At 37.8% G+C, this 26771-nt stretch overlaps 1 protein-coding gene across 1 annotated transcript in view; it reads left to right on the top strand.

The window, feature by feature from the left end:
• The window catches only part of EXT2 (exostosin glycosyltransferase 2), an 82142-nt gene that overhangs the window by 30664 nt on the left and 24707 nt on the right, over positions 1 to 26771 (top strand). Inside the window, exons 8-9 of the mRNA XM_055715929.1 lie at positions 5804 to 5935; positions 17517 to 17706. Of these exons, the coding sequence (XP_055571904.1) occupies positions 5804 to 5935; positions 17517 to 17706 (322 nt within the window). The remainder of the gene's footprint in view (positions 1 to 5803; positions 5936 to 17516; positions 17707 to 26771) is intronic.

Raw genomic sequence — 26771 nt, 5'->3', positions numbered from 1 at the left:
ATGGCAGTGGTGTTAGGTGACCCAGCTGGTATCATCTTTGCTGCAGAATGGCATACTAGAAGTGACATGTGTGATCAGCAAAGACATGGCTGGAACAGGGAACCAGCTGTAGAAACAGTAAAGCAGTCCAAAAAACCAAAGGGCTCACAATTACAATTCATAGGCAGAAAAACATGGGAATTTGGGATTATAGAGTCCTCAGTCTACACCCAAAATTTGTCTGTGACCAAGTATAGTAGCTTGCTTGATGGGCAATAACTTGTTAGATCTCAGCAACTTAAAAAACATTTGATTATGTTACAGAATCACAGGTACCTTAAAACCTTGCAGGTCTTAGTGGATGAACTTCCATGTCCAGAGCTGTTAGATGCACAGCAGAGCTGTGGGTATTTCTTGTCGTACCTTTTATATCCCTGCTGAAGGCACAGGTTTTAGCAAAGAATTGCCAGTCAGTTACTTTGGTAGCATTGGTTAGCTAGCTACTAGCTTTATTAGGTTAAGGTCTCTTTTTACAAATGATACGAGAGAAAAGTTACGTTTTTTTCTGTTCTGTACACCCCAAATTCTGAAAGGTCTAGGATGTTGAAGTCTCACAACATCTCTGTGATGTAAATATTACTCATACTGCTGAGAGGCTGAAGTAGAAGCAAGAAATCATATGAATGTCAAGCATTTATCTGTAAATAATTAACAGAACCAGGGTTAAAAGTAAGATGGCCAAGCTTCTAGGCAAGTGCTGTGGCAGCAGCTAGGCTACGCTCTTTTCTTTGGGCAGACTTCCCTAACCCAGCTGGTCAGGGAGTGAAAACCAGAAACACCAAAAGCCATTGAGAAGGGAAAGCATTTAAGTAGAGTCAGCCCAGCCAATGTGAAAATGGTTATATTTCAAGGCCTCGTAAACCTTTTCAAGGCATTTTAGAAACACCGAACTCCTGCAGTGGGGCAAAATCATCATGGCGCCTGACCTAAAAGCTGAGAGAAGTGGTGGTTTATGGGCAGTTAACTTTTACTACTCTTCTGTGAATCTTGTTTTTTCTCCTTTTGCTAGCTTTACCAACTCCTACAAAATCATGGGCTGTGTAAAGACAGGAGGCTAGAAAGTTCGTTTCAAGGACTGTTTTCCCCTTGATCTAAATGTTACAGAAAGTATTCCTTTCCTTGCCTCATGCCCAGTGTTTTTCTTTTCACAAACTAATCAAAAGATTTACATTGATCTGTCTTGCACTCTACACTGGAGCACCATTAGTGGCATTAACACTAGAACTTACAAACATCATATGAATGGACTCTGTAACCTGATGCTATGGTAGCTTGTAAAGAGCTTATAAAGAGATGCTAGGCCCCCAAGTGTGTTTATTTCTAAGGAAAATAACACCTTACCTAAATAAATGTTACTTTCTGCGACTAGGCTACCCTGTTGCTGCATGCTGCTGCCTGTTGTCTCCTATGAAAATAACTGCAAATGCTTCCATCCCAAGCTCTTTTCTGTACTGTTATGTGCTGAATATTGTCAATTGAGTTGCATTGTAGTCCACGAGCAAAATCCTGGAACTGAAAACAAGTGGAACTGAAATTTTGGTTTGGATACTTGCTCACTTGGTTGAAGGAACACAGAATTCCCCGTACCATCTACAGTTTCAAGGAAGAAAACAAAGGTTTTAAACTTTTTCTTCTGTCTTACAGATACTGCTAGTGTTCCTCAAGGTGTGCATATGTGTTTGTGATAATTAATACCTCTATGTTGTATATTTAAGCCTGTAATTTTAGCCCTTACAGAAAGTGGTGGGTTTTCATGGCCGATCTAATGAGGACGTGGCAGTTGAAAGTGAGGTGGGGAGGAAGGAAGGGGAACAACTTAGATCTTCTTACTGGCATGCCCATGCTTGTGACCTTGGTCTGCAGAGCTCACCTCTTGGAGAGAGGGGAGGGTTTGGTCTCAATTCCTTCAGTCTTTGGCCTCCACGGTGAGGCTATGTTGGCTTTGTAAAATTTTCTGCAGAAATTGAATTCAGATGAATTAATTTCATGGGGAATCACTTCCAACCCATTGGGCAACCCAGTAATATAATGTATTTCTTATTCTCAGTCAAGTTGTTCAGCACTCTACATTTAACTCTTCCACACATTGGTAAAACTGCTATAGAAAGTAATGTTTTTCTGTCTTTCATCTTGGATCTATCCTAGATTTCCTATTTATCTAGAAATGTAGAAGGGAAAGAGAAGGTGTGTTTCTTAAATACCTGTTTGCAATTCCTGGTAAGCCATACACTGAGAACAACATCCTGTAGGTTAACATGTTCATCTGTGTTGTTTTGGCAGTTGTACAAAGTACATGTTTGATCTCTATTTACAATTTAGATTGCCTGTGACCTAAGCAATATTTAGGCATACAAGTCTGTGGTCCACATAGTGTATTTCCTTAGAAAATTCTGAAACCTCATCAGGCAGACTGCTAGGAGTTAATTTCAGTTCAGGTTGAAAGGAGGGTTAGTCTGATCATAGCATTGATTATACACAGTCTACAACTATGATATGTGGAAGACAAGATCTGTAATTATGGATCATCATTTCAAGATCCTGAAAGGCTTCCAGGTAGCTCTAATTAGTATGTTACAATTGCCATACCTTAAAAACATTACCCAGTGTATTTAAGCTACTCTGGAGTATATAACCATTAGTCTTCTGATTTCATAGATACGGAAAAGAGAAATGGGCAAGTCAGAAAAACTGTGTGAGAATACTAAGACAGTTGGCATAGGAGTCAGGAACAGAGTTTTCTCTCTTCTTTTTCTTTTTTATTTTGGTTTGGGGTTTTGGTGGTGTTTTTCTCTCCTGTATCCCAAACGTATTCTTGGGATTTTATCCCCCCTGCTAGGTATGTGTTACATTCCAATGTAAGCTTTTCAACCTCACCAAGTAGAGCAGAAAATACATTTCAAATGGAATCGACATACATCTTCCCAACAGAAAACTTTCCCAAAATGTTTAGTAACTTCACATGCTGAGCAGCAGACACTAGCAAGCCATGTTAATCAGTTCTGCTTTATAAAAGCAAACAAGGTGTGGAGGAAGTAATGAGACCCTGAAACATCTGTTTGGAGACTTTGAATCCCCTTAGAAGGTTTTGAGTTCTGCCTTAAAGAAACACAACTCCAGAAAATTATGACCAACTGTGGGAACACTTTTCTAGCTCTTTACAAAAGATTAATTACATAAATATTAGTTTAAAAAAAAGTAAGTTCCCTCTGCCATTGTCTCTAGTTTTGCTTCTGATATAAAGGTGTAATCTTGCTTGACATTGCAAGCGTTCTTTCAGGAAAGAGAAGCTAGATAACATCCATCCTAGTTTTGCTGAAGGAAGAAAGCCAACTTTGATTATTACAAAGTTAGATAATCACAGGTATTACAGTATTAATACTTAAGAGTCAGAACAGTATAGGAAAGCTGTCTTTAATAACAATGCAATACACAATCCTGTGTGTATTTCACACAATAGCTACTTAATTGCTTTATAAAGTTATATGTTAAAAAGTTACATAAAGTAATTTCTCCTTCCTGCTTAGTGCTGCTTATAGCAGTGGTTCTAAACTCTTGCCTAATGTGAAAATGAAATTAGAAATCTGTGTTCTTACTCTTGTTTATTTAGGATGCTTAAATAGAGAGATTAACTGCTTTGGTTGATTTTAGTTCTTAATCTGCTTCCTGTTTTCTTTTTAAATCAGTTGCTGCCAAGTTCCGAATAATACATTTTTCTTAAGAAATGGGCATGGCGAAAGGAATACTTTGCTTAGCATGTGATGTTTGCTTTATTTAGTGTCTTTTTGGTGTTTTAGGAAGGCAGACGTTAATTATTCTTACCTGTTTATATAATTCTTCTGCTTTTACAGTTGGATGTAATATTCATTTTGCTCTATGTTCTTGGTAATCAGCCTGTTTTCCAGCTGTTAAAGGAGAAAGGGAAAGGGAGGGAGAGAGAAAAGGAGAGGGAAGTGATTCCATTCTTGAGGGAAATTGCTTTGCCCTCTCTCTGGATGACAAGCTCCAGGGAATTGTAATTTTTGGATATACTCATCAGTTTCCTTGCAACAAAAGTAGTGCTCTGGAGAGCACTTACCTCTTTCATAGTTTGCTTTTTTTTAATTGTAGCATGCATTTTTTCATCTGAAATGTTCACAGAACTATTCTGAAGAACTTGTTCTACCAACTACACACATAATAGAGTGTTACCACTGATACTAAAGCAACAGGTCTTTAGTTCTGAGTCACATAGCTTTCACTCAGACTAAAGTGCAGGGTAGCATATGCATGAATCAAGTTGGGTTATGAATTTGCATTCCTACTTGTGATCTTTCCTGTACGCTGTTTTTTATCTTAGGAATACTCCAGCACAAAGTGTACACATAGAATCACTCTTTATCTTCTATTAAAAAGTAATGACCTGCACAGTTAGACACACTGGCAACTTTTTAACAACAGCTAATTGAGAGGGATTTTTGGTTCATCTTAAAGTCTGTACCTCCAAAACCTTCATATTCCTTCAGTAACTTAATATGCTAAATAATATTATTTAATATCCACATAGGACATGATTAAAACCAGCCTGTCTGTAGAGCCTTTTTGCTGTCTAAGGAAGCTGTAGCAAGAGTAAAATATCACTTGCCCAAATTTGTATGTTGTCTTCGGTTATTGCATTCTGGCTCTGAAAGCCTCTTAAGCTTCCAATTAATGAAAAAATGTCTTTTAATTTTTCTACTACCTAGGTGCAGACACCTACTTTTATAGTTGATATTGAACCATAGAGAGACTGGAAATTAAATTACATTCTGGACACTTGAAGGTACTGACATTTCCTGAAGAAAAATTACGTTGAAAAAATTCTTATCTCTTGGGCCAAAACTCTTGGACTACATTTATTGGCAGAGCGTGTTTCCTTCTGGGTTGGATGGGATCCTACAGGATCATTTGATGGTTCTAGGCATTTTAAAAGTATGTTTATGTCTCTAGCAGAGAATCAGATAAGTCAGCATTTTCATTTCCAAACCCCTGCTTTTCTTCCAGCATTTCTGTCTTACACAGAAACTGGGACAGAATGAAAACTCGCCAGGTAGGACCTTAGCTTGAAAACAACTCATGTGAAATGAAGTGCATCTGTGAATAAGAAAATCACATGCTTAATTTCAGCAGTTTTACACTGCCCATGTTGTAAATTAGCTTGGATTATTGATTGTAACAAATTGGCATGTGATTTTATGTAAAAATCTTAAGATTTACTTGTATAAATGATACTAGGTTTTTGGAAGACTTGGGAAGCTATTAGTTTGGTAGAATTCATGAATTCATGAATACTGAAATTCTATGGCTGATCAGGTGTCACTTTCTAGGCTGCATGCTTTCATTTGGCTGTTCAGCTGCAAGTGGAGTCCTCTGCCTTGGAAAAACTGAGAATAACAGCAATTTCTTCTGTTCTGTGGTCAAAGTGCTTTTGACATTTTTCAGGAGGAAGACATGGTAAAAATGTGAGAGTAACTGATTCCTTCAAGTATTCTTATTCTGTTTAATCACTTGGAAAGTAATGCTGCTGCTTCTTTTTATTGGCTCTTAAGTCCTGGGGTTTTTTTGGGGTGGAGTTGAGTTTGAAGCCTTCAGGCCCTATGGAAATATCCTAGCTACAATAAACATGCCTCCTAATTTAATTTCCACCTGACATGTAGACTGCATGGAAGAGATCGTGCATGGCAAGCCAAAACTTATTATTAAGCACCGGATCTGTGCAATGTGAAAGTGAACTTTATTCTCTTCACAGGCAAGGTGGTTCTGGGAAGCATATTTTCAATCAATGAAAGCAATTGCTCTTGCTACTCTTCAGATTATCAATGATAGAATTTACCCATATGCTGCCGTTTCTTATGAAGAATGGAATGATCCCCCAGCTGTGGTAAGTAAATTCTTTTGATTTACTCATAAAACAAATAGTGAGTTTGGGTTTTTTTCTCCTATAAAAGGTATGTGCTATGAAACTTGGTAATAATTCTGTGTATATGTGTTTGTGTGTGTGTATGTGTTGTGTTGGTAACTTGCACAGATGAAGCTAATATATTTTATGACAACTGGCAAAATAACTAGCAGTTCATTTTATGTCCTGGCAGTGAAATGCGAACTTTTAACTTTTGCTGTTGCACACACTAAATTGCTTGCTTGTTTATATATTTATTTATTTTTCATCCATGCATACACACACTTCTTTATTTCTGTTGAATTTAGTGTGAGTTTAGTGCTCTTAAAAGTGAATAACTGCCGTGGAAATAGTCAGTGGAAATACTGAAGATCTTAAACAATCTGCAAGGCTCTTTCATGTAATTCTGATGAAATAGCTGATTATTCCTGTGCCTAAAATTTTCTCCATTTCTATGTAATTTTTCTTATAGAGAAACGGATGATCAAAATTTTGCTGGGGTATTTTTTTCTTCCCTTAAAAAAAGTGTCACCCCTCTTTGTTAAGAAGAAAAACTGGAGTATTAATTAACCTTCTGCACCAAGCAGCTGGTTCTGATTTTTTACTGTATAAAAGCCTGCCGATCATTTTCACTTATAATCGGTTAATTTTCTCTGTGTCAAAATATAAAAAATAGTTTTGTTTTACTAATAAAACCAAACTTGTTAACTGTCTTGTTTTATGGTGGGTTAGAGGGAGTTTCTCTGAAAGCTGGGTGGGAGTGCTCAGGAGTAGAGTGTTTTACTTTAAACTCTTCAGGCAGATGGAGTGTGAACAGTTGCGGGATTTCAGAAGATGATTTTCCATTGCATAGCCAAAGCATTAATAATCTACCATTGTCATAGCCTAGAGAGAAAATGTGGCACTCGTCAGTATTTAAGGAAGAAATTAAACTTTGCAATAAATCAGTACCTACTCTGCAAAAGGGGATTAGAGCATTTTAACACCTTTAGATTATGCTAGCAAAACAAATCGCTTTCAAATGCATAGTAAAATGAAGAAAATGGCTTTAGGATTACTCACTCTTTAAAAGGGATGCAAAAACATTTCCTGCATTCTTTCCTATATGGGAAACCTATCCATTTCTGGGGAAGTTAATCTTACTCTGAGTAACAAGCAGGCTTTTTTTTTTTCTTTTTTCTCTCCCCTCCCCCCCAAGTATGTCATAAAAAAAAAAAAAAAGAAATTTATATTAGTCATTCAGCCTAGCGTTTCTTAAGCAGAAGGTTTATGACCACAGACACAGCAACATACAGAACAGAACTCTGAAACTGTGGAGGAACATGTAACAGCAGTACTGTGCTAGAGCAGTATGAGGAGCAGGCAGGAATATTGGTATCAATGTGCAACTGCAAAGAAAAGTTAGAGGGCTGACTGCAATTAGACAGGCTGGAATTTGTCCAGGATGCTGGAGTTAACACCTCATATCGTGACTCTCTCATGCCACGAATGGTCAGTTCCTTGGTGGTTTTATGTCTCAGTCGAAAATATTTGATGTTTATCCTAGTCTATGAAAATTGCTTAATATGTGCATGAATTCATTTCTTGCTTCAATATGAAACAGAAATGTCATTAAAAGTTCCTTTATGGGCTGTGTAAGCTCTATATTAGCCAGCAACACAGAATGCTTGTGACCCTTTCTCAGAGGGTCAGTTAAAGAAAATAAAATTCATATTGGGAATTGTTCAAGAGCAGTTAAATTTGTAGAACAGCAGTACACAACCCTGTGATATCTTTAACTGGGGATTCTGATAGCTACTCTGAGCATGTATGAAATTTCCTTCCATCAGGCTCTTTTTTTTTTTTCTTTTTTTTTTTTTTTCTTTTTTGGCTTAAGCCAGCTAATACTATTTGGTTTTGATGCGTGTTCTTTCATTTGAAGCAAATAACTGGAGCCTTCTACATTTTTTCTTTCTTTTTTCTTTTTTTTTTTGTCTGTGAATATATTTTGTTTCTTGAGGTGAGAACATATTACAATTGCGATCTATAGCTGAGCATATTTTTCAGGACTCGGCTAATTTCTAACTTCATACAGTTTAGAAAGTGATGATATATGCACCAGCTGCTAGTAAATTTAAGTCAATAAATTTAGTAATAGTTATTTTAATACTTTTTTTCAAAAATCATTGCACTAGTTAGAATTGCACAGTTGGTGTCTAGTTGTCAGGGGAATAATGGCCTGCTTGAGCCTGAGCATGTTTCTCATCTGAGCTCCTGCCTAATGTCCGCTCATAGCACTGTTAAAATTTCTAGTGAGGTTGACTGAAACGCTGTAGTTAGAAAGCAGCTACATAGGTACATTTGAGGTAGCAGAAGATGGCAACTGTATGCTCTAACTGGTAAGAAGACAAAGTAACTAAAGATGACTTGAGTGTGTTCCTAGTTTACTTGAAAATTGCCATGTTCTTCTCTAAATAAACTCCAAGACTGAACTTTTTAAAGGAAATTATTTCAGGTGGGCCCAAGGGCCAGGATATAGGTAACTGTTAAAATGAAGCACCTGTGAGTTAACATTAATACCACAGTGACATGTGCAAGTAACCGGGTGTCATAAATTCTTATGGTACTGGCCAGAGCTGTATCTCCAGAACTTGCCATCTGCATTCAAACTCAGCTGGCTCAGTATCTGTTCCCTCTAGATCTGATTGGTGGTCCTTGGGCTGTTGTGGTCAGCAAGGATTAAATGCAGTGCTCTTCTTGCTGTTATGCAGTATAGGTAGGAACATAGAGTTGCAGAAAGAATAGAAGGTGCAGGCAGATTAACAGAAGATGCAGAGGTGCAGTCACCATTTTCAGGCAAAGGGTTTACTGCAATTAGCCAGAGGTTTCTTTACTCCATATAAGGCTGTTAACAGACCTCAGATCCCTGTGCTCTGAATAGTGAGTTTTTGAAAATGAGAGCGTGGATTTGCCTATGGAACATTTATACAGAAAATGCCATCTTTAATGGGTTTGTGAGCTTACTTGTTAGGAGAAATACAACTTTCTAACAGAAAGAAGAGGATACTGTCTGTGCAAGATCATCATGCAGAGGAGGATCTTTGGTTAGAAAGGTCATGGTTGCTTACCTGCCTGTCTCCTTGATTTGAGGATTCTTTGTGTGCTTATAGGGGTTGTTTGCTTAGTATGTCACTAGGATCCTGAGAAGTAACAGTGAAATAGAGCTTGGTCCTGGTTGCTAATTGTATTGCTGCTCAGTTGTTAAAACTGCTTCAGGTGCTAAGTAAAGCAGTAAAAATGTTATTTCTACTTTAACAATTAGGATAGCTCATAACTCTCCAAGGTGCACATTTTACTTTGCGTTTTGCTGAGTTACTGCAGCCTCATGAGTTTGCTTTCAGTTTTAGGATTCATCATCTGATTTCAGTCTGTTTCCTATGATTTTGTGTAGTACTGCTTTTTATTATTTTGATTATAGGACAATAGAATTGCATCTATTTTCAGTTAGCAAACATTTAGCAGATCAAGCCTCTAAGTATGCCAGATAAAAGAGGTTTTTAGGGGTCTCAAATACTCAATTATGCAAGTTTGGAACAACAGCACCTTGTGAAGAGAAAGCAGTATCTTTCACAAAAGTCTGCCTCGGGTTTGATGACGCTTGCAAAGTAGGACTGATAGGCACTTAAGGCTATTCTCTGAAGATTTTCTCTTTGCTTTATTTTGAACTCTGATACTTCAAATGAGGAATTAGGACATGTCTGCAAACATAATAATGGTTACATTCTCTTTTCAGCAAAATTACAATGATTTTTGTATCTGAGGGAGTGTCTTACCTTGGACAGTCAGCATGAAAGTGATACTCATTTAAAATCAGTGAGGCATGCTCGTTGCTTAGATCTGCATATAGATAAGCTTTATTCCAGTTCCCCAAATATTTCTCAAGTGTCAACAACCAGCCCACCTTGTGTTGATTCTGGAGTTTCCCAAACACTTTAAGCCACTATACACAGGTACTGTTGCCAGTTGAAGTAGTCTTGCACTCTTCCACAGTTGGATGACAATTTTCATGCGCTACCTTCTTTTTTTTAATTTTTTCATTCACTTGTGGTGAATTAACCAAAATAATTTTCCTCACATAAAACTTACCAAGCAAAAGGAAAAAAAAAAAAAAAGGAAGGCAGGGGAGGGGGGCGAGGGAGGGACCGAGTGGCTGGAAGCCTGCATTTTTGGCACTGTTTGGCTTATATGTGCTCAAAATATTAGTGAGATTGTTGCCCGAGTATCTTCACGTTCATCACAGCGTGGATACAGCATCGGTACAGGAGGGTGTATTTCCAGCAGGAGGAAGTGTACGGTACACTGAAGATAAATGCTTATGCAGTTAATTCCATACTTAATACATTGCATTGAGGAAGTGATCCAAACAGTTTTATGTGGTTTTATGGATTGACTGAAGGCTGTTGGCCTTTTCTAAAGAAAAAAAAGTAGGCTATAAAGTGGATTATTTTCCTGCTCGTCCACTATCTTGTTGAGGAATTGGAAGACTAGTAACATATAGCAAGCAATATGTTATGGAATAGTACTTGCAATGAAAATGCGCTACAGGTTTTTTCCTCCTTTTAATAAAGAGGGGCAAATGATGGTTTTGGAGCATGAAATTCATTCCTGGATCTCTTGACTCCTTTATGTCACAGATAGTCTTTTGCTGCAAGCCTGGGTGTTTAATGCCTCTTGTATTTGTTGGCCCAGCCGTTATCCATTAGGCAGAGGCAATCAGTTACATTCAAGTAAGCCAGAAAATGATCGCTTCCATGGTGTACGTTCTGATGGTTACCAGTTTGGGCTGGATTAGAACTAATGACCTGGGTTTGAGATGTGATCTGTTATCTTCAATTAAGTACTTTGTTAAGCTCTAATAGAAGTGAATTACTTTCTCACTTGTGCTTCTTTGTAGATTAAATTCCCCTCTTTCTTTGCCTCGTACCTTGGCTAACAGGTATAGGTTTCTGAAAAATGAGTAAGATGCAGGGGGTTTCCCAGATTTCTTTAGTTGCATTTGTTGAAATTCTTTCAATCCTGTTTATAATGTAGACCTATAAAACATCAGAGGTTTTTTTTGTTAAGGGCTGCTTTTGAGCTTTGACCTTGGATGATACAGACCATAGTTTAATAATCACTTGAGAATATCACTGTGCCGAACAGTAAACATACCGGATTTCATTTGTCCCCGTGAGGCAGAAAACAGCACCATCATTTGGTTTAAACAGCCAAAGTAATGTAGTACAAAAAGTGCCATTCATTTTGCAAAGCCTAAGTAGGATGCTCATTTGCAACATATTTTGTGGCCTTCTGCTGAGTACTAGGCAGTTGACACTTGTTAAGCAGTTAAACTATTTCTAAGCTCTTTGGCTAGTATTTTACAGCCCTCAGTCTCCAGATAATGCCACTGTTATAAACTGTACTTCCATCCTAGTGTCATTTCTCAGCTTCAAAGCATTAAGCAAATATTAGCATACACCTTTTTGTTTACCAGTAAATGAGCACAAGCTAACATGTTTCTGGGCAAGGCACATCTGGTTTTTTTCCATCAAACAGTATTAGGGCTCTGTTCCTGCTGTATTTCCAGCTACCTTGTGTTTGAATCATCTGGGTGAAATTTTGCTTTCTTTACTATGTTAGAAGATAGGTATTTTTACTTAAAGAAATTTCAGTTTATCGATATTTGTTTCCATTGTTGATATTATGGGCAAGGTGGGTGTACCACATGTATTCAGCTATAAGTACTGGTATTTGTGTGTGTGTGACAAACATGATTTAACAGTTGGTTCTTTAACTTACCTGCCCAGAGATAGGATTCTTCTCTTACAAATGATAGATAACATCACAGTTCTCTTATGTTGTGTGGCTAATATCTAGTGTGTAGGTTTATTTCTGTTGTAATTTATATCCTTTGAGGCATGAACAACAAAGTTTTGGATTTGCTTAACAGAATTGGAAACTGGATTTCATATATTTCACTTGAATGATGTTTTAGTTCTTAAGACGACACCTAGCCATTTAATACTGTTAGGTTTTATTTCCTCTAAGAGCTTTTCACTTTGTCTTTAGCTTAGAAGTAGACACCTAAACATACAAGTGAGACACGTGTTTTTAATCTTAGCAAAGCTGGTTTTTGAGATGCATCCAAAGAAAAAGTTTGCTGGCCAAAGACAAGAGTCTCATCATTGCGGTTCTTACCTAGTTTGTTCCACTGCCTGATGCCTCCTGTGGCTTCATAACTGTGCAGCTTTATTGTATGTAATAGGAGTCATTAATGGGGGGGGGGGGGGGGGGGGGGCAGACAGACTTTGTTACTTTGGATTCCACAAGTCATCTTCTCAGTATTCCCTGTCTTTTCTGGTTTTGGGAGCATGAAAGGTATGTTAAGCTCCATTTTCCCAATTCAGATTATGTCATACCCTGGGGTTTTTGGGTCGGGAGATGCTACATTGACTTACACCAGGAAAAAAAAGAAAACCGAAACCCCATAGAAAAGCATGAATCCTTTTCCTGGTTCTCTTTCAAATTGTTTGAATATTCTTATTAAGGCTATAATGTTATAGTATTCTTATTATTCTTACTTTTACAAAAGAATGGCAAGAAAAATTAATGGAGGGATTCCAAAAAGCATAAGTATTATGGCAGCTGTAAACATGAACTCAGTTCTTGATAATTCTCTTCTCACTGCAAATGTATTCCTTTGACACATTATTGACATTAAGGAGTTGAAGAGATGAGCCTGAAGCAGAGTTTTTATATTAAAGAATGTGTTAGGCCAATTAATTCTGTCAGAAGGGCTCAGACGGCTGATTAGATTTAAGCGTCTAGATGCTGCATAATTTAGTGTTATAGTTATGTGATATATTTTGGCAATCAAAATTCATGATTCATGACAGCGTCAGATTTCATCACTCAAGAAGGGAGAGGTAGAAATTCCTGTGTGCCTTGTGGCTAAAATTTTTTTTGAGGAGAGTTTATAATCTTCGTCAAAACATGAAATAGTGGCCACTGCAACTTGGCTTGTGATTCTACGGAGTTTAAGCAGTGTGGTTGGCTCTGGAGAAGCAGAGAGGGTTAATTCCTTTGGGTTTGCCCTATGACCACTTGAGGACAGGAAGCATGATGAAATACTTTCTCAAAGTATTCAATAGAAACTTATCATGAATAATTGGAGCAAAATAGAATAAATCAAGGCTTTTTTGGTCTGGTAATTCATAATTGAAGCCACATTGAGGTTAGATTGATATTCAGAACAACCCAGCTGAAAAAGCCTTACCCACAGAGGCCAGGGATGTGTCTCTGTTTTACTTAGATGTATGGAAGAACTGCTTAGTTCCTGTTTAAGTTGAACACACTGTTGTCTTTGCCTCTGTGCTTTTAAAAGACAGTAAGTTGTTATTCAAACGGTGTAGTTTCACTAATATGTGGTTACAACAAGCAGTCTAGTTGTTGAAAATAAAATACACAGGGAGGAAAGCCCACTGTCTTGTTCATGGGAGCAGTGAAGTTTTATTCTTCTAAAGCGCTGTTGCTGAGATTTCCCCCTAAATGATTGCTGCGAAGTTCTTGACTCTCATACACAGCCTTGTTTTCCTAGAGACCATTCTGTGATGCAGTTTGTAATGTGTCTGCTGTGGTTGTCTTAAGTCTCTTTCAGTGGTGCTCAGTGTACACTCAAATTTGGGGTAGGACTTTCTCTTAGTTATGGCTGGTGTTTTGCTGATACCTTTGAGGCTCTGTAGCACTGACTGGATTGGCCCGTTCTCAGTCCAGCTGTGTTCACTGACATGAAGCTCTCTCACTTCTGTATCCTGCTAAGAACAGTCGGTCTAATACTACTCTGCGAACTTGAACCTGAAGACTCCACATTGAGGCCAACCTTAAGCATCCCAATAATGAGAATTCAATTCCCTTGATACCTTGTCCTTAACATGTTAACTTTTGCTACAATAGAATCAAGTTTTAATGACCAAGAGAGAGGACAGTGTTTGATGTATCTAGAGTAAAGGAAAGTGCCTTATTTCTAAGGCATTATTACACATGCACACTTGTGGAAAGCATGCACAGGACAGCTGCAACAGCCTGAATCCTTTCCTGTATACATACCCATTTCTGAATTCTCTTGTCTCCCCAGCTGTAGGTTATTCGTAAGTTTTCTTTGTCATTCAGGTCCCACTACTTTGGATTTTCATGTGAACAGCGAAGAGCTGTCAGACAACTGAGACTGCGAGACTTAAGTGACATGAGATTACTCTTAGGAAACTGGCATTTGGACTTGATCCTTCTTGCCCATAAAAATGATTCACAGCAGACAACCCCCATTAATCTTAGATTAATTATCCTGACTCTTCTAATGATATTAGCTGGGGTGGCAAAAGTGAAGGGTTCTCTTATCCATAGCTGAGTGTCAGCACCTTGTCAAAGAAAGGTGATGGATAATCAAACCACTGTTGCTGTTTGCTCTTCTGAAATTGAAAGTTCCAGTGAATTTCCATTGAGAATGTTAATAAAGAAGGGCCTGGAGTAAATGTTCCTTCACCACTTGGTTTCTTGAGCAGTGACGGGGAGAACCCATCCCTATGTCATTATCCATTTCATGCTTTGCTGCCATAATAGAGATTTAATTAGGTTGCTGTTGAATTAATTGCCTGTATGGTTTGCTTTTCCCAAGCAGAAATCTGGAAGACTTTAGCAAATTATGGAGGTCTGAATTTGCCCGATTTCCTGCAGAAAGTGGGGTCAATAGGTCTCAGACTGTAGACACACTCTTCAGGCAGGCAGCAGGGGGTTGGCTCTTAATGGCACTTGAGAGATGCTTAATTGCCTTTTTGAAATGTTTTTCTCAAATGAGAGGCATGGTTCTTCTATCCATTAGTGTGTGTCTACAGGCTTTTCCCTCCGTCCATCATCCTTTAGTAGATGCATGAGCAAAAGCACCTCAAAAGTTGTTTTATTTCTTCTAAGTTATATCCATCAGAGGAGAATTTGCATGCTTTTCTGAAAGTAGTAAAAGTTGGAATTCAAGTAACATACCTAAAACTTAGGTTTTTAAGAGAAAGCATGATAATTTTTTAGGCACATAGGCATGTGTTCACACACATGTGTGTGTATTTTTTTCCTGTAAATACCTAAAATAATCTTAGATCATAGGAAAGGAATAATTCTTTTCCAAGGATATTATAGCAAGTAATTTGTTAGGAAATGCTGTGGCCAGAGAGAAAAAGTTGCTGGAAAAACTTCAAGTGGGAGCCATTAATTTAGGTGGCAGTACTCACCTGTAAGTAGTAAATACAGCATTGTTTGTAGATTACCAGTTATTTCTTCTGTAGGGCAGAAACATGACATTTTCCTGGCACTCTACTGAGTATGATGTTAAACCTGTGCTTCAAGTATTAATGAGAAGAGGTTTCTGAAAGTTGTTTTAAGAAGCTGCTCGACATTACAACGGTCATTTGGGTAACAGCAGTCTTGGGGTGGGGGTTGTGTGGAAACGATTCTGTAAAGCTTTAATGAGATCGATTATGCTCTGGTAACATTTAGATTGTGATTTGCTGTAGGAATTATGGAAGCTGGAGGAAAATCAGAGGGCTGTCCCCATCTGCCACCAGTCATCTTGTAAAATTAGCAAAAGTATGTATAAAAGCTTTAATTTTAGAAAATGTCATAATCTGAAAGCAGATTTGTCTCTGCACATATCAGCAGCTAAAGTAACGGGAATGTAATTTCTGAATTACTGAGTGTAGTCCTCTGCTATCACAGGTAGCCATGTCCCTTTCACGAACCAAAGTTTCGTATTATACTGTTACTATTTCTGTATTATCCTATTGCTCCTGCTTGAACTTCATGCTTTTCGTTAGGAAACAAACAGTTTATGTTGAATGCTGCTTGTACCAGACCTGATAAAGGACATGGAGCTGAAGACTAGTCAGTCTTTCCAACTATTTCAGGAAGTCTGCTAAAAGGTATTACTCCCACTGACAAAATTGTTGCCTGGAACATACCCTTAGACCATCCTGGATAGAACAGGTGCCAGTCTTCCAATCTTCTGCCTCATATATTTATCCCCCCCTTCAGGGCTGATGTGTTCATAGAAGGAAATCATATTAATTGTTTTGTTGGGTGTTTTCTTCTGCTTTACCAAAACGCTCAGAATGGTATGATCTGTTTTAGTAAATAGGCTCCCTATTCTCCTCATCCCAATAGATGTTCCTCATCATAATGAGGATCTCATTATGATGCTCATCATAATAGAAGTTATTCTAGAGGTGCCTAACCACTAAACATGAGGAAGGTGATAGTTGGGTGTATAAAGTAACCCAAAGACTAATTAAGGAAACAGAAAATTGCTAAGCTTATTTCCTGCAAATATGAGCTGGTAACTGAGTCTGTAACACTTGCTTTCTTCCTGATACAAGCAGGCTTATGGTTTGAGTTTAGCAGGAGATTCTCACGGTATTTCTGTAAACTGCTGACAGTTACTACATAGTTTTTACAGGCTAGGATTCAAGATTTCCCTGCAAAACAGCATCAGTCAGTTTCTGCTTTCCCAGTTCCCCTTTCACCTCATCCCAAAAGGTCTTATTTTTTCCCTGTGCTTCTCTGTCTGACCTGTGCTTGGAACATCAGCTGGAATGGAAAAGTTGAGACTGAAATGCTGGTACTTTCATTCCTATCGAATGGCTCCTTCACTGCTTCCTCCCCCACATACGTTGTCAACTCCAAAGGAGGTTGGCACATTCAGCAAGAATTTAGTTGTCTGTCTTGTCTTTTGCCGGCTGAGCTGGCTTCCTTACATCGGCAGCATATTGAAGTAAGACCTTTAAAGTCTTAAAAGGGGTGTCCTAGTTGAAGTTCATGAGGAGTAAATAACTTTCTGAAATTCATCTTTGCATCTCATGCCTCTTTTATTTTGTATATGTGTGTGTGTGTGGTTTTTGGTGTTTGGGGTTTTTTTATGCAACAGATGTTTTTTTCACCACTGAACAAACAGTTTTGTGGAAGCTAGTACATTATTCCTCTTAGTGCCTGCTTTTGCCTTTTTTGCTTGGGTATCCACTTCGTGCTAGGCTTATGGTTTTGCTGCTTTGGCTTTTTTGTTGTTAACTTTCTTGCTTCTGAAATTGTAGTACTAACCAAATTTCTCTTTGTTTAGTGAGTCCTGACTGAAAGTATAAATGTCTTGAAATAGTGATTAGTAAATGAGGATTGAGTCATGCTGGCTGGGTTCAAAATTCACCTTGGTTTTCCTTCTCCACAAATTTATCTGCCTCTTCCACTTCATCTTTTACACCTAAAATCCCTCTTGTTTGCAACATTGCAGCTAGACAGAATTGAAAATGGAATTAAAGAGATTGGGATAAAGGTCTTGAGAAATTGCTGAAGTCCACTGTTGCCAGAATTAGAGAGTCAACTGCCTGATACAAGGAAATTCCAAATCTGATGGTTATGTCCTGGCTACTTGAATTACTCCTTACTGTAATAATTACTCCCTGCTGTGATAAGTTACTGTAATCAAATTGTTTTCCTGTTTTGTTTTCTTTCACAGAAATGGAGCAGTGTGAGCAACCCACTCTTCCTTCCACTGATCCCACCTCAGTCCCAAGGTTTCACAGCCATAGTTCTGACCTATGACCGGGTGGAGAGCCTTTTCCGAGTCATCACGGAGGTTTCTAAAGTGCCTAGTCTATCCAAATTGCTAGTTGTCTGGAACAACCAGAACAAGAATCCACCAGAAGGTAAGAGCCCATGGTAGGTGTGGTGGATGGAGGAGGGTGAAACTGTGGGGGTAGCATGCCTACTTATACTTGCTGCAGGATGACCTCTCTTCTCCTGCATTAATATGTCCTCAAAAACTATTTCATGATTACTTTCAAAATCACAAATTTGGATTTTTTTTATGGTAATATTTTTGAAAGTGAAATGAGAAAAGCCAAAGTAGATTAAAAGAAAAAAGTGTATCTGTGGTTGTGCTGCTACTTTCTGAACCAAAGGTAACAGAAGCAATACCTACAGAAACATTTCTGTCCTTAACTTTATTTTGAGGAATGGCAAAGAGAAACCCATCATCGATGTGTCAATGCTTGGTTTTATTTCTCTGTAGGCACTCTGTCATCACATTAAATCCTACTTCTGCTAGACTGTTTTCTAGGGCAAATGTGCAGAGCAGCAAAGTAGTTTGAATGCTTGGAGCTATAAAATAAGTGAATATTTTGACTGCTGAAGTGAAAACTTGGGATGTTTTGGTTGTCTGAAAGAAGTCACACACCACCAGAGTATCTTATGAAAATGCTACAGCTTGCCCAGTAAGACAAGACATGTGCCTTTGTAAAAAATATTACTGTTTCCAACACATGCTCTTTATAGTCTTCATGTCAGGTGAAGCCTGTGTGATACTTTAGATTTTTTGAATACATGGTTATTGTGAAACGAGGGCACATTCACAGATCTTTTCCCAAATGATTTAAATGTGTAGATTTTTGGAAGATTTGGTTTCAAAAGTATATTAATGACTCCCGTGTCAAGTCAGTGCTGTAAATCTCTGAATTAATTTGTTTAAAATTCAGTAGCTGAGGTGTGCTTTGCTGGCATGGTATCTGCTGGCCAGGCATGCTGGCATACTGTATCCCCTCATGCCAGGACCTGTCTCAGGCTGCCCAGTCCTCACAGCTTGCTGCCTACATTTCCAGACCCAAGATCCTAATCCCATGTTTGTCTGTCTCCTTCCATATAACGCCACTGCACGTGCCATGGCTGCTCTGTCTCCCAGCAGCTCCCTGTTTTCCCAGGCCCAGGCTGTCTGTGTCATGAGATTATGCTGCTATTACTCTTCTCCTAAGTCCTAAAGTTGGTGAATTCCTTTATGAAAGTGGGGTAAATGAGAGAGCCAAGAGGCATTGCCCCATGTAAAGGAAGGTAGCTAGACTTAGCATGTCACAGTCCTCTCCAGTGCCAGGCAGCTGCTCCAACACTGCTTACTTTATTTCAGTGCTTATTGCTTCCTAGGATGAGCTGCATCTGCGTTCCAAACACTAGTACTTAAATCCTGCGGTTTGTTCTGGGCAAGTAAAGCCTCTTCTTATCATTCCTGATTAAATACTGTAGATAGAGTAGCTGTAAATGGTGTACATACAAATCTGTCATTCTCATCTGAAAATGTGGTGATTTTGTGGGACAAGAAATGTTGCCTTTAGGAATAAGTGTTCAAAAAACCAATATGCTCTATCATGGATTCTTCTGTCTACTGTAGTGAATGACGTGTCATTAGGACTCCTTGCTTTGTAATTCTTTTTTCAGAGGCTTCAGCTGCTACAGCTTTCTACTGGTGGAAGTTAGCTATTCTGCATAGCAGCTAGATACAATGTAAAAATTAATCCCTGACCACTTGTCTCAACTTGCCATCTTCTAATAGCTTCTCAGAGCCAAGCCATTGCTACCATTCAGTTGCCTCATTTGCCATTTTGGCAGCTTGCTCCAGTTTAAAGCAGAGTAGCTTTATTGTTTGCTTTAAAAAGTGTTCTGTAATATTGCTGTGCTAAACACCTCAAGTTTAGAGGTTTATTAAATGTTTTGCAGTCCTTTAGAGTGAGAAGTGTTGTGTATAAATTGGTAACTGAATTTTTGCAGTAAGAAATTTTTTCTGAAGACAAAAATGCTTAGTGTTATATTCAGTTATGTGAGCACTGAATGCAGGTGGATTTAACCCAAATGGATTATTTCCACATTTTCCTTGAATGAGTCTGAGATACAGGCGAGTCAAAGCAAATAAATCATTAGCATTTTTTTATTTGTTTAATCTTTCTGTTAATCTTTCATTTAGACATTCTTGAAAATTAAAGTCTTTAATTTCTTTCTACCTTGATACTACTAAGTCATAAACTATAGTTGGGGAAAAAAAAAAAAAAAAGCTTAGCCTCTAGAGCTTTCAGAATTTGGATTTGAGAGCGCAGTTGAAGGTGTAAGCAATTTTGCCCTTACGTTAGCCTAAGCATTGCGTTGAAGCAAATAACTGTTTGTTTCTAGTGTGCCTTGTCCCTTTATTGCTGTTATAACCATTGCAGTCTCTTGGCCTATGGCTAGAGAGAGGTCAGTTTGATTAAATTAACTTGTTTTATTCCAGATCCATACAGGGCATTCCACTTGGCTCTTCAGCCAGTCTCTCGTCCAGTCTGTCTATTAGTGATCCTAATCCTTGGACTTCAAAGCTTCTGCTGTTTATAGCCTGTTAAAGCCAGGAAGTTTCTGATGGATTAGAGCAAGGAATGAGTTTGAAGTTTGTAATGTGCACCACTGTCACTGATAAAGTCTATTTTATTACCCTACAGTAGTATCTGCACTTTTATGGCTATTCACTTTTAATTGGTTATAGTAAAGCTGAGGTGCTTAACCTCTGAGAGCATCAAGTGCTGTATTTCCTGGCCCTTTCCATGTAAGGGACGTGTTTTGGTACAGAAGCAAATCTTGGCTTTTGTTGTTGCAACCTATTGTGTGTTTGTTTCGTTTTGCATGTGTAAGCGGAGGACTGGGTGAGAGACATCTGCGTTGTCTTCCTTAGCAATTGCATGCAGTAAATTGAGAATTGTATTTAGGTCTCCTGAGATGTAGCTGGCATAGCTACATGTGGCTGCCCCTTTCTTCCCTCTGTCAACACCAGAAAAATATTATAACTGAAAATGCCATTGTTATCAAAGGCTGTATGTATTGGAAATAGAGGGAATCTGTCTCTAGGAATGGAAAGTTTTGAAGTACCTGCAAATTCTGATATTAACAGTGAGTTTTGGATCTGTTTTCTTTTTGTGATTTTTTTTTTTTTAAATGAATGCTTATGTACTTGTAATAATGCCTTTATGTAATGAAACACTGCAAACCCAGGACTTTTAAGAGAAAAACCGAATAAAAATGAAATATTCTGTTCTAAATATTGTACAAAATTTAAAAAGCTGCACCCCTCAAAAAATGCAGCATTCCATAAGATAAAAATTCTTTTTTGCTTATCCTCAGCATTTAGTAAAATTTGAGTGAAAAGATCTGTTTGTCAGCATGACCTGAAAATGAACTAACGGTGATATTTGTCAGATGAATGACAAGACTGAATTGTGGTCACTGTGCTATCAGTCCTGCTGAGCATCCTGCAGTGCAGGTAGAGGCTGCAGCTGATCCTGGCTGCTGCACTGCAGAATGGCAAAAGGTGTGGGGAACATGCAAGATGGATAGAAACAAACTCCTGCCAAAACTAGGCCTGCTGGGGCAGATGCAGCTCTGATACAACTGAGATTTTTTTTTTGTCACATTGGCTGGTAATAAATAAGGTAAGCAGCTAAGAGGGCAACAGGTTAATTGAACACCTGACTGGAAAGTTTTCACCAAAATAACATACAAAAGTATAAAGTTGGAGAAAAAGTAGTTATGTGTATATGGGCTAGGAATCAGGAAATTGAAGATTGTTTTTCCCTTTGTCCTCTGAGTTTGCAAGGACCACTCTTGTAACTTAATGTTTGAGAGCTACCTGTGCAAGTCTGAGCTCATTAGACTGCGTGATTCCTTTAGAATCAGTGAAAAGAAACAGGCATCTCAATCTAGCCTGCATCAGGTATTTATTTTAGGGTAAACTAAATAATCCATCTAGAAAGTGCCCTTTTTCTTTCACTGAGTGCGGAGGAAACGGAAGGTGACTAGTATGAGCTTAAATGACTGATCTTTGGTCACCTGTCTGCTCTTGAGTTCCTACTTGTTTTGCCATACTGGTACCTGAACACCATGAAGGATGCACAGGCTGTCTTACAAGGTTCTTGAAAAATAAACAAAAATTGAGCACTAAAAACAGTGTTGTAATTATTTTTCTTCGGTAGATAGTTCTTGTGCTGAGACACTGACCAGACACAACCTCTGCCTGCTGAATGGGAGCAACTAATTTCTTACTGTTCCTTGGTTTCTGTGTCCATAAAATGAATACAACAGTATTGTCTTAGATAAAATGCTTTGAGACCTGTAGTCTAAAACTGCTACATAAGTAGCATTATTCATGCCATTATTATTAGGTAGATGCCAAGATTTCTAATTAGGAAGGTAACGTCTGCATTGAAATCAGAGTAAAATATAAATACATTTAAAAATAAAACTGCTTTTTGTAGGTTTAATTTAATCTAAGTACCTTCAAAACATTTACGAATGTGTATCCTGGCTATATAACCAGTAGGTTAACTGGTTATTCCCATTGTACAGCTTTAGAAACAGGTACACAGAGGTGAAGTCTTCACCATCACTTAGTAATTCAGCTTCAGGACAAGGAATTGATTTAAGAAAATTCTGTGCCTTGGCCTTTCTTTTGCTTAGTTGAACTCGCTGCCTTCCCATACTTTCTGTTTGAGAGGTATCATAGACATAGGTGTGTGTAAAGGGTGGAAGCTATACTGTGTATTTTGAGGTCATTGCTGAATCTGTGTGTAGAAGTAGGAACACCACTGTGATTTGGGTGAGACTGGAAGCCAAGGGTCTAGTCTTTTGATTTTGAACTCAAAATATGAGCTGTGTCTTAGGAAAAAAAAAAATACAACTGCAACCGATGAATCTATGAAAACACAGATATCTTGTGCAAGTTTTCAGAGTGCTTATGGTGATAAAAATATTGGATCTTATATGTAAAATAGCAGAGAGAAATTAACACAGATTATTAAGATTTTAATCTGGAACTTTAAGGCTTTATAGAATCATCTTGCTGATCTAAAGGGCTCTCTGGATTTAGGGTATATGATCTTTACTGTGTGTCATTGGCTGAGTTTTGCATATATCTTCAGCTATACAGGGTATGCAAGAAGCCTGTCAACACAGCAGTAATGTCAGCAGGCCCATGACTGCATGTATAATATTAATAAAAAGATTAAAAGCTTTGAAATATTACAGGAAAAAAGCCCATTTTTTTTCAGCACTCATTCTGCATTCATTAAAATAAACATTGCGGTCCAAGTGCCTGCTGCTGGGAATATTTGCATAGAAAGGATGTTTTTTCATTTTCTCCATCAGCCAAATACTTTTACCCTTTAATTTGTATTTGTCTAAATTGCTAGTTCTGAAATGCAAGAAAATAGTCTGTGATAGAAATTTCCACTGGTGTTTCATCACATTTGTTTCTGACATTTGAAGAAACCATTTTGTCTACCACATCACTGATATAAAAATGTATAAATGCATTACTGTTAGTAAATATACAATAAGCTACAAATTGTGTGTGGTAGCTTGATTCCTTTTTAGGTTCAGTTTTATAAAAATGTAAAGTGTATTGTAAAGAATGTGTACTTTCTGCCTAGTTGTGTTGGTAGTGGCTCCTGGAACTAAGTTGCTGATAAACTTGCAATAAGGTACAGGCTATAAGGGTTACGGGTATTACTGCAATCATCATATTTGTATTTCAGTCTGATACTATTAATGGACAACACTGATATAAAACAGTGGGGATACGGAATTTGAGTATCCTATGGCTGAATCTGAAGACAGTGTTAACTGAAAAAAACCCTTTTTTTAAAACAAACCAACTTCGTGGTGGTTTTTGTGTTTTTGCATACTGTACCTTCAGTAGTCAGCACTGGTAGGAATGTTTTTTTTTAACTTCTCTTTAGGTTTTGAATTAATTCAGCTTCTTGATGATGGACTTAATGCCATTTTCCTTGATTAGCTAGAGAACTGTCTCGCGATGGTTTTAGTCTTCTGTGAATTATCTTACAAACATTTTGCAGTGTTATTTCCCGAGGAAGTCTAGAAATTTAGCTTAACAAAATTGGCCTCTAAATGTCCTAGAAACCAATATGCTATTTTGTTATATATAAGAGGAATTCTATGCATTACTGTAAACTAATATAAGCACTCTAATGTAAGTAGAAAACACCTGTTTGAACAGATAGTTTTAAGTCGAAGCAGTTGAAATTCTTGGACAGACTTTTTCAGTGAGCCATTATTGAAAGAATTCTGTTAATAAATAGGTGTAAGATGCTTGGTAGCGATGTTTCTGACAGTTTTTTGAAACTTCAGATTCCAGCTAAGTTCTGCCAGTCAGTCTTTGAGACTGAAAAAGTACTTGTTAGGCTTCCATCATCCATGTTTAGTTAATTGAATTCATGTAGACTACTATAGATCAATTAGAATGAGCATCAAGTAAAAGATCAGGTATGAGAGTTGAGTGTGGTGTATGGGATTCAGTACATTATAGGTACATACAGAGGAGTGTGTTTGGAAATGTTTTCTGCCAGCTTTTAGTTGATCTTGGTCTACTTTGCACAACTTCTGGAAAGGCTTTTCCTTTTTATAGTTCCAAATGGGCTCCATAGAAGTTGTGGGAAGTCAGAGCTTAACGTGAGCTAATACTCTGGTGCCAGGTTATCAGTAGTCACGACATAGTCCTAACTATTGTTACTGAGGAAGTAAAACAGGAAAAGCATGTAAGTATGAGTATCTTTGTATAAGTCATTAAAATGCCGTTATTTTAGCCAGTTTGTGATAGTGTTCTTAATACTGGCAAGCATTCAGTTCTTGCCATCAAGAGTCTACATTGTATTCCCAGCTCCTCATTATCCTTAGTGCTTCCAACTGCAAATGCAGCAAACCATCTGCACTCACATATCACTTACTGTTTTTGAAATTGGTACTACTTAGAATGGATGTCCCAAAAATATTGGTTAGCTCTGTATAGCAGCTGTATTGATTCTCACTTGAAACTGGAAACGAATGATGATAATTAGAGCAAATAATTCCTGTATAAATACACTTGTCTGCTGGCTAGATAGGTATAATGCATCTGCTCCTAAAGGAGACCTTCAGATCCTATTAAACTTCCCAGTTTCTCAGAAGCAAGGATACAGAGAATGATGCTATTTAACAACATGACGGTGTCATTTCTCTTTGAAAAGAGATAATATGCTCCACAGAAATATTACTCTCTGTTATTTTTATGATCCTTCTTTTATGTATGATGTAGCAGTTCATTTAGAGCTGAGAAAGAGGGCTGGATTTCAGACTAAGAATTCATTTTTATATATAAGCATTTTGCAAGCTTATGTTACTTACATTGTTGTTACAAACATCTGATGGCAAGCCTAGATAGGAAGGTGTGTGGCAAATGAAAAGTTTGGTTTTGTGTGAGAGGGTATTCCTTTAGGTTATAATGAAATTGCCCCCCTCTCGTGATTGTCCTCCTTTCTCTTCCTTATGTCTTTCATGTAATTCACTGGGAGTTGTAGCTGACAAATGCATATTTAGAGGATGGGGGTTTTGCTGCTCTTCTGTATTTTTTAAATGGGAATGTAATTATGGTATTTTTGATCCTGCAGTTTGCAGAAATCATCTTGAAATCATGCTTGAAAAATTTGCTTTTAGGACTTAATAGTGGGATTGCGGGCTGGCCAGAAATACATCCATGTCTACGACTGTTAGGGATTGTAAGCACATTAGAAGTGGAAGCTGCATTTGGCAAAGTTGGGAAACTGCTGATTTTGTGTTTAGAAGACCACATGCTGTTTTCTGTGGGCAGCTCCTGCAATCAGTGCATCAGTGGTCCTAAACAGCACAAAGTGCCAAGAATGCCCTGAGTCTGGTTGCCAAAGAGCAAGTGTAACACTCTTCTCTCTAATTATTTCAGTATGATGTGCAACAGGAGGTGCCTGTCATTCTCTTCAGGTTCTGTATGTACATAGACTTCTATACACTCCAGAGAGCTTTATTTTCATATTTTACCTCTGTTGCATCACATGAAGTCCTCACTGGTTTTAAAATGCACGTTTGGACTGGGAATTTTTTGACTCTTGTATGCTTAAAGGTTCTCATCTTGTAAGATTTCATCTGCCTTCTTATCTTGGTTGTCTGTTATTTTTGTCATACTGTTAAATGATGCAGTGCCCACTTACTGTAAGAATAAAGCATGTGCTTTTGCCTTGGTTATAATAAAATCTACTAAGCTGAGAATTTCCCCCCTAGATGTTTTGTTAATACTGAGGTTTCTTACAACTTTCCAAGCAGTTTCCGAGAATTCAGAGCATGGTATTACAGAAGTGCCAGACCCTGTCTCTGACTACTCTGTAAGCCACATTCCTTCTATAAGTAAAAAAGTACAAATACTGTTCTTTTGTGGTCTTTTAAAATAAGTGTAGACAGTTCTAACCTTCCTGATGGAATATAAAACTTTGATTTCCAAAGTACTATTGTATTTGTTTTATTGACTGTGTATTTCTTTTGGAGTTCCTGCAGCAGGGCTGATTTTGAATACTTGTATCTCTGAGTGGAGCCTGCTGTGTGTTGTGATAGTCATTTCTGCCCAGGCTGCTGAAGTGGTTACCCAGGTGTCATTGTGTCATGATGTCTCCCTCGCTTCCATTTCTGTAGCTGCAGCAACCTTCAGTGTCAGATCAGCCTCTAGGCAGCAAGTGGTCTTGCACTTCCTTTCATTTTGCATGCTGCAGCGTAACTGGTACCCTAATATCTTATTCAGAGTTTTTTCAAAATGTTGATGTTTTCTATTCATTAATTTAAGTCCAAATTCAAAAACTTTGTATAATGTTTCTCAAAGCACTAAATATTTTACAGTAACATACCTCTTTTTGAGAATTGGTCATCTTGAGAGACTTTCAAAGACCTTAGTAAATCGTGTGGATTTAAGAGGATTTGCTGACATCTGAGATACATACTGATTATAATTAGATTACATCTTCATTTTTCATATACTTTTCATTACTTTTTCGTCTGTTACTGTATTTTTATGCAAGTGGCATGTCTGTTAGTACGCTGTCAAACAGTTGATTTTCCAAAGAGCTAGAAATTTAAA

The sequence above is a fragment of the Falco cherrug genome, chromosome 7 (assembly GCF_023634085.1).
Source record: "Falco cherrug isolate bFalChe1 chromosome 7, bFalChe1.pri, whole genome shotgun sequence".
Classification (NCBI taxonomy): Eukaryota; Metazoa; Chordata; class Aves; order Falconiformes; family Falconidae; genus Falco; species Falco cherrug.
Note: the sequence above shows the minus strand (reverse complement) of the source record. Positions and strands in the feature narration are given on the sequence as shown.